At 40.4% G+C, this 9,001-nt stretch overlaps 1 protein-coding gene across 1 annotated transcript; it reads left to right on the top strand.

The window, feature by feature from the left end:
• The first annotated feature begins 2,701 nt into the window (after positions 1-2,701).
• Positions 2,702-8,750, top strand: sh3bgrl3 (SH3 domain binding glutamate-rich protein like 3). Its single transcript, XM_080862279.1, has 3 exons — positions 2,702-2,852; positions 4,989-5,156; positions 6,331-8,750. The coding sequence occupies exons 1-3, from the start codon at positions 2,808-2,810 to the stop codon at positions 6,394-6,396; spliced, it is 279 nt and encodes a 92-aa protein (XP_080718405.1). The 5' UTR covers positions 2,702-2,807; the 3' UTR covers positions 6,397-8,750.
• Positions 8,751-9,001: the final 251 nt, after the last annotated feature.

Genomic DNA, 9,001 nt, shown 5'->3' with positions numbered 1-9,001 from the left:
AGGTCTCCTGATCTGACCCCCTTAGACTTTTATCTTTGGGGTCATCTGAAGGCAATTTTCTATGGTGTGAAGATACGAGATGTGCAGCACCTGAAACTACGGATACTGGATGCCTGTGCTGGCATTTCTCCTGCGGTGTTGCTATCAGTGTGTGAAGAGTGGGAGAAGAGGGTTGCATTGACAATCCAACACAATGGGCAGCACATTGAACACATTTTATAAGTGGTCAGAAACTTGTAAATAATTCATGAAAGAATAAAGTTACGTTGAAACCAAGCACACCATTGTTTTTCTTGTGACATTACCAATAAGTTTGATGTGTCACACGGCCCTCTTCCTATAGGGCTTTAGAGCGTGATGTCACGGAATGTGATCTCCCACCATGACGGTAGGCCAAACGAAGCACACGGAAGCGTCAGCTATGGTTTGTTTGTACTGTGTTGTTGGTTGCAACGTTAGATCACACAATAGGGCAGGCAAGAAGCTGGAAAATGGGCTCTCTTTTCATCGTTTACCCTCCTGGAGGCAACGGGAGGGATTTAATGTATCTGATATTACTAAACGAAGACGTCAGGCTTGGATTGCAGTGGTCAGACTCGGACCGGCACCCAAGGCGAGTGCAACGAAAGCGAAAAAGAGCACCCATCAGAGGTAACCCCCGCCCTGAACCAAACGAATCACAGACCGGTACCGGTCCGTGGCCCGGGGGTTGCAGACTGCTGATTTACACCATGCTTGGAGCCCATAGCTTGTGAGCAGTGGTGCTACAACAATGCTAACATGTGCACAAGATATTTGGTATAACATGACTGGTACTTAAAAGAGTGGCTTCCAGTGCCTTTGCAAAACACTGGTTTGAACTTGCTTCAATATCATTAATGCAGCTGCTCTTCTGCACTACTACAACAACAACAACTTGATGCATGCTCAATCTTCAGGCAAGGAAATCGCAGAAATTTGATTCTGTTTATCTGGACATAGCGATTCCAGTTCTCTCATGTATCTCCTACTGAAATCTCTTCATCCTGATGAATAGAATCAACTTTCTGGGCCTACTTACAGAAGTGTGGACCAGCAAATCCAACAGCAGAAGAGCCAAACAATCTAGACGTACAAGATACTTTGGCATTGTGCCACTTTAAGACAATGACTGGCTAGGAAAAGTCTGTTTGGGAATGCATCATCGTTCCCCCACATAAGCTGGAAGAGGTGGCTGGGGAAAGAGAGATCTGGGTTCCTCTGCTTAGGCTGCTGCCCTCATGACCCTGACCTGGATAAGCAGAAGGATGGATGGTCTTTGCAAAATAAGTTTGTCCTTTTCTTTGTTTCTTCGTGTCCAGCCTCACATACAATTCAGTATAAGCCTTTTCCGTTTTACTTTGTCACCACTCACTTGCCATGTCTCCCAGTACTCCTGCCTACTTTCTTCATCTCCCTGACTATTCCACTTTTTCTTTGCTGACCTCTTCCTTTGAACACTTTGCTATATTTCCTTATTCCACAACCAGGTCTACCTGTCTGCTTTCCTTTGTCCAGAAAACACACTTTCTTGGATACACCTTCCCTGGCAGCTTCCCTCACCCAGTCATTTGGTAACTTTTCCCTACCACGCAGAGCCTGTCTCAACTTCTTCCTGAACTCCACCCAACATTCTTCCTTCTTCTTCCTACCTTCACGTGCTGCTTCTTGATTTCTTGAGTCATGCAACAGCAACAAGCAATGCCTCCTGGCTACATTTTCCTCCTCCTTTCCTAATCCTTTCAGATTCTGTATAAGATATAGCCTACCTTTGTGCACCTTGCTACACTCCTTTTTGTCACCCTTTGTTCCCCCTCCTTCTCGAAATATGTGTTCACCACAACAATTCCCCCCCCCCCCCCCCAAAAAAAAAAAAAAAAAAAATCCAGTACCATTCGGCCCTCTTATTGCTTTGATCTGTATCTTCATGCTGGAAGCGAGTATCAAACTGCCTTTACTTTCTCTGGCAACTGATTGTTTGGAATTCTGCAAAAGGTGGATAAAATGTAAGAGAAAAATTAAGAAAGACAGGGTCTTAAGAGGAAAAAATTAATAAAGTGAGATGAAGAAGGGGAAAGGGTACAAGAAGGAGGTGTGTAAGACTGAGTGAAAGAAGGTAGCAGTTTAGAGTGAATTAAATATATAACCCTATATGTAGGGCTGACAGGAGTTGATGCCTCACGCCACACTGAAACATGAATAAAGTCATGTGCTGTCTCTTTAAACTATGCACAGCGGACCACAGGATAGAGGAAGAGTAGAATCAAGTCTGCCCAAGAATAACAAACCATTTCCTGTCTCAACATTAAACATGTCAAAAGAGCTGCCAGTGATTGCCAGCGCAGATCTATGAAGCAAATAATAATGTAACTAATAACAGTGTTTAGAAATATAATTAATCACTGATTAACCTACCAAACCATTTTTTTCTCAGTCAAACAAGGGCCGTTGATACCTTCAGACTGCTTTTTCTCTGATCAAACATTCAAAACCTTCATAATAATTGCTACTAGTTCTGTTTCTGTTACTATTGTATTCATAGTCATGTCGCTGTATCAAGAATGTTACAATTTGTGATTTCAGAGTCCACATATTCAACCTGTCTTAAACGTGTTTCCCACTTTTTAAGTTACATATGACTTTATGTTTTACTTGAAGTCGAAATGTCTTTTATTTTGAAAAGCGGACCTCGCCGGACGTCCTTCCAGGTTTAACAGCTACCTTGATACCAGCGGGAGAAAGCTACTTGCAAGCAGATACACAAAGAGAGAGTGGAAGGATCTGCAGCTATGGGAATCAAACTGTACTACACCACTGTTACTGCCTCGAGGACGGTGAGTCAAGCAGCCATAATTGACAACATGTACTGTTATATTTATGCTTTTAGCTCCGGTGGCAGCAGCTAACAGTCCAACAGACACACCCAGCACCCTATCAGTAGTAAGCTTCCTCCTGACTAACAGTGCAGCGGGCCTATGCCTAACTCACTGCCCCTTTATTGCATTATTGAAACGTCAGAGTTATTAGTGTGAAAGCTCGATAATCATTAAAGTTATCATTGGGAATTAAATTTAAACTTAAACGACCCGTAAAGACAAAGCAGGTTGCCTTATTCCACCTAGCTTCCCTTGCCTTAGTTGGAGAAAGGTGTTTTTATGAAGCAGCTTAGCTAGCAGGTTTATGCGTATAATTCTCCTTAAAGCGCTTACTTATTCTAATCAGTGAAATTCTCATAGTGTTATTGTGGTGCATGAGGAGTGGTTCATTGTAGCGAACACAAGTATCCGTTTCCTGTACAGAGAGAAGCGCACCAAACTACATTTAAAAATCTGGCAGCTGCTTGTTCTCGCTAATTTAAACCATAACGCTAAGGCCTGATATAAACAGAGTGTATCTAATACGTCAGCATGAATCTGATTTACTAAACGGCACATGTTTCGAAGGAATTTGGATTTTTATAAGCGGCACACCCAATCCTCTATCTTCTTGTTCCAGTTATTCTAGATCGACAGTTAGCCCGTAGGGAATCGGTAATAAAATACAAATGTTCTTTAAATGAGAGCTAGCTGGTATTTCACATGTATGCCGAAGTAACTAGTAGGAAGTCTAACGTTAATGCATCAAACCACTTTATGTTGTCATGTGTGTATTTGTTGTATGGTCAGTGCAGCAAATTCTTGGATTTTGTAATAGTTTGGTTCATAATTTTCCACAGAATATATAAAGGAGGACTAAATGGAACAAGGTGATGTTCAGACTATCTGCAGAAGTGTACAAACTGACATTGTACAACCTTTTTTTTTTTTTTTTATAACAATCATTTTGCAGGACTTTTTTTTTTTCTTTTTGAAGTTAGCTTGTACAGTGGAGTGGGACAAACATCTGGTATCTATTAGCTGTGAGGAAATGCACAGTGAAAAGGTTGTAACAGGCGTTCATTTTTAACTCTTGCATGTGCAGCATTGCTTCTAGCTACCTTCGTGGTGGCTGCGGTGTGCTACACCCGTCACTGTAGCATTTTTTTAACCTAACTTATTTAAAAAATGATGATGCAACATCGTAGTTATTTAATACTTGTCTATGTTTCACTTTTGCTTTTTTATATTAAGACTAATGCAATTCCTCAAAACATCTTATTATAATTTAACTGCATAAGTGTACAAAACATTTCTAGAATCACCTCAGTAGCTCAGACCTACATTATTATGTCAGTGTTTCCAGTCAGCTGCAGCACACATGAAACTTCTCATAATTCAGAGGTGCTTCCTAAAATTTTATGGAACAAATACGAGCAATTCCCCTTTTTTTTCAGTTTAAGGAAATGAGACTGGGCTGTCTGTGTGTTGCCAGTTAGTGCTGTTTTTAGGTGTGGTCCCCCCCCCACCCCACACACACACACACACACACACACACACACACACACACACACACACACACACACACACACACACTTCCTGAGTCACCCACAAGATAGCAGACTGTCTACTACATCTATTAATCATCACATTTGTGTAACATATGCAACATAAAGCTGCAGCTTTTTACTGGCAGAGCATCAAAAATGCCTCAAATCATATTCTTTTCTATTATAGTGTTGTTTCTTTTTTTTTCTTTTTCTTTTTTTTTTAAAAAGAAGAAAAAAGGGTCATGTTTTTTTCCCTTTTGGGAAAATAGCATTACCAGGTGTATCTGAACAGTCCTTCAGAGAATTTCAGCCTTCATCTGCCTCTTGTTTTATCACACACTGACTAAAACACTTATCAGCTTCACAGCTATCATGATTTTGCTCTGCTAAGCTCTTGGAAATGTAGTCGGTGAACAGTAGATTGGAAACTGTGGTGTCACATGTCACTGTCTGCAAATTAAACACAGATAAATGAGTTGTCTGCTTCCTGTTAATTGTATTTGGGTTGATTAAGATCCTAAAACCCTTGTTTTGGCCTTTTTGGGGGGGCTTTATTTAATGCTAGGTGAAGTCTCAACAGGCAGAAGTGATACGAATCCTTGAAAGCAAAAGCATCCAGTACGAGCTCATCGACATCTCTGTGGGCGGGGAGCTCCGTGATGAAATGAGGAGCAAAGTGGGGGACCCGACGGCAGTCCCTCCCCAGCTTTTCAACGAACACCAGTACTGTGGGGTAAGGAAAACACACACACACAGACTCTTTGCTTATTCATACAGTGAAGTGCTGGTGCTGTCAACACAGTAATTGTTTGTCACAAGTTAAAAATGTGAAACCACGTTTTTGAAACTGAAATCTCAAATCTACTCCAGCATCCTGACACTTCACTCTCAAAGCCCTGTAAGCTGCCTGTGACAACTGAACATGTGTGAACACTTTTCAAAGTAAACTCCACCTGCAGGATGATTTAATCACGTGGTTGTTAAATGCATGTGTCCCTCAAATTTTCAGTATATCAGTAATCAATATATCATTAAATAGTTAACGCATGTGTCAGTTGTTAGTTAGCTGTCGCAGTCAAATTGCTAAATGCCTTCAAGGAGGTTTGTTGAAGAGCATTTTTGGGTTTTATTTTATTTTTCTCTCTTGAAAATTTGATATCAAAATTCCACAGTCACTGCTTCTCTACTAAGTTGTGCCAGTATTAAACTGGTTAATCATTATACGCCAAGGATATGTGTGTGCAAAACTGAATTAGCATAAAAAGATGCCTACGTTGGTGCTGCAGCAGTGGTTTCAAAATCTCTGTATTTCTATTTGAGATTTTTCTTGGTTACATTCAGAATCTTCTGTGCTGACAGCAGCTCCCGCTCTCTGCAAAAGGACCTGCAAACTCAGTCACCTTTAATGGCCACGTTAGGGAGAAGTTTGATTTTCAAAACTTCAGCAGAAAGTCCTCTTTAATTCTCAACATAACATAAATGGATCCAACAATAACTATAGAGGATAAAAAGGAACACGGTGGAGATGATACAAGAACAATGTTACTTAATAACACGTAATAAACGATGCATTTAAAATATAAAAACTTTCGAATATATTTCAACAAAAAGTCTTGTGTTCTGACGTTCATTGTCATCCTCACAAATATCACATCAGGATGCAGGCGTACAGACACACACTCACATATTCTCACCAATAACGCAACGCTGAACTCATTGAAACAGTTGTTTTCCTTAACGGAGGTCAAGTTGTACAAAGTGAACAATACATTTACACGAGGCTCATGTGCTCTGCTTTTGATTTATCAGAGTGCTGCGTTACTTCCAGCAGTTGTGGGATTGTGCTGCTGCTGGTTTGTTGTTTTGTGTACTTATTAACACTGTTGGCATTTTCTTCCTCTCGACAGAACTATGAAATGTTTTCCGAGGCAGTGGAAGCGGATACAGTGGAACAGTTTCTGAAACTGGCGTGAGGATGACGGAGTACCTTAACCTCATTTCCCCACCCGCCTCATGTCCTATCAGAGTCCTGTTGTCCAGTCTCTCTGTCTCTCTCTCTCTCTCTCTCTCTCTCTCTCTCTCACTCTGCACCACTAGCAGTGGCCACCCACTTTCAATGCCATAATGAAAAATGCCAAATATCATGAATACTACTAATCAGCAAAGACACATTCCCTGTAATGCACCATTATGCTTGAAATCAGTCTTACTTTCTTTTTATGTCCTTTTTTCTCTCCATTTGATTCCTCTCAGATCTTATTTTATCCATCTGACAGGCTAGTGTTAGTGCTCCTGGTCCATTAGGAATCAATGGGCTGTCTGAATATGCGGTAATTAGGTCGACTAATCTTGGCTGTGGCCAACTGATCGCTGGAGATTAAACTAATCCACTGGATGACAACATTTAACCCAGAATCTTCCTGATGTGGCAGGCAGACCAAGCACACCATCATCCATCAGTCTTAACTACTTTTTGGCATCTTATTCTGTAGCCTTCAGGTTCCCATGTTGCACATTACACCACACTGTTTGCACTTCATGTGGATGCAAATGTACAGCTAAGTAGCAAGGACTGTGAAGTCCCTCAATCCAATTAATTCAGAATTAGAGCAGCTAAAAGACAGATTTTAGGTGAAGCTGGTTTTTGAGAATTTTGGTCCATTGGTCTCCTTATGTAGGATGGGAGCTGACCTACTTAAAGGAACGGTGCCACCAGAAATCAAGTGTGTGTTCTTCACAATATTACAAATAAAAGCTAAAAATAATTAGCTTGTGTGCAATGCGTTAAAGCTACCGTCAAGTTTTTCTGCACCCAAAAATACATCGTTCTGTAAGTCTAATGCAACGACTTATACAAAGACAACTATTGATAACATTTTAAATGGTCCATTGTTTACATACATGTTTGCTAGCTTGTAGGCTTGTTTTTTGTCTGTCTGCACATGGCACTCTACTGCGACTAATGTCTGTTGGCGGGATTGTGTATGACAGTGTCCATCAGCACAGTGTAAACCAAAGGCAGTAGAATTGGTGGACATAGCTGCTGTGGTTTGTGAAAGTCTTTTATGAAGCCTCGAGATGAGTGAGCTCATGGCTTTACTGCAGTATTATTCCACAGAATTACATTTTACTTCCCTAAACCAAGAAAAATAAAACGCTGTGGGACGCCATCAAAGTAAACCTGCACGCTGCATTAAAAAAGCAATGTCTTTGGATTCTGGTCAAAAAACTATTTAAAAAAAAAAAAGAAAAAAAAAAGGTTGATATCTTAACTGAACACCAAAGTATTACATATATATTTATGATTTATCTCCATTGGGCCAAACTTACTAAAAACTGGTTTACGCCTTAAAAAAAAAAATTCAGTGGTCATACATTTCAATAAGCAGCTGCTTACGTTTCGCATCCAATAGAGTGGGATGAACAGATGTCTTTATGTTGCATTTGGTGCCAATCTGTAATACATTTTAGCTGGTGGATGCTCACTGCAGTGTTAGCACTTACCTGCCATCTTCTACATTTTTCCGTAGTGTTCCTGTTGAACTTGAAAGCTTCATTTCTGGCACTGAGGGCTGCTCTGTGTTCATCAACACGGGGCAGAAAGATGCAAAAGAAATTAGAAGAGAGTTAGAAAAAAACAAAAGATCTGAGTGATCTGGCTTTCAACCGCGTATCTTCTCATTCCGCCGTCTATTTCATCTTACGGTTTCATCTGAATAACCTGGCATGAAGATGCAGTAATGTGACTATGCACTGAAACCCTGCCTCATTCTGAACACAGATGTAAAGGTGCAAGCAGACATGTTTGTACCGACCTGAATTAATCTTACCAGCCTTAGGGAACACTCACCACATGGGAAAAATGAAGGCTTCACTTATCTGTGCTTTTTATGCATTCATGTTATTACGCTGATTATCATTAGTTTACTTATATTGATCATTCCATTTCTTTTTTTCCCCTGTTTAACTGAGAACAGCCCAGTTTCCCTGTCTCACTCATAGCACCCGTCAGTCCCCCTCGCTGTCATACTCGTATTGTTACGGTTTGGGATCACCAACGATGACGGCCTTCACACACAATGTTTGTGCACTGTTTTGTAAGTTGATGGTTGTGGATGTTTGCCTGTTATTGATGTATAATCACTATGAATCATGGTTCAGACATTCCACGTCTCTCTCTGAGCTCCTGCTTTGCTTTTGGACCAATTCCCCTTGGCCAAAAAAAGAGAAGAAAATAGGGAATAAAATGCTGTTGTCTTCCAAGAAGATTGTGAAAAGTGATTTATGGGTTAAAAAAAAATAAATGAATAAAATGGAGTTGAATCTACCTGTCTGGACTATTCTTATACACATCCCTATACGTATTATCTGTTTGAGTGAAAGAAGGTCATTTTAATTTGCAGATCAGTGCTTTATTAATTTTTAGGCATCTTCATGCATGACACTTAGTTTCTTATTCTCAGTTTAAATGCATAACCAGCTGCATTTGGGTAATTCTCGAAGAAATGGACAACACATAAGAAAGGTGAAGAGTGGAGACAGAGCTAAGACAAGTGACAAGGATGAGTGAGAAGGTTT

Source organism: Rhamphochromis sp. 'chilingali', assembly GCF_963969265.1.
Source record: "Rhamphochromis sp. 'chilingali' genome assembly, chromosome: 17".
NCBI lineage: Eukaryota > Metazoa > Chordata > Actinopteri > Cichliformes > Cichlidae > Rhamphochromis > Rhamphochromis sp. 'chilingali'.
Note: the sequence above shows the minus strand (reverse complement) of the source record. Positions and strands in the feature narration are given on the sequence as shown.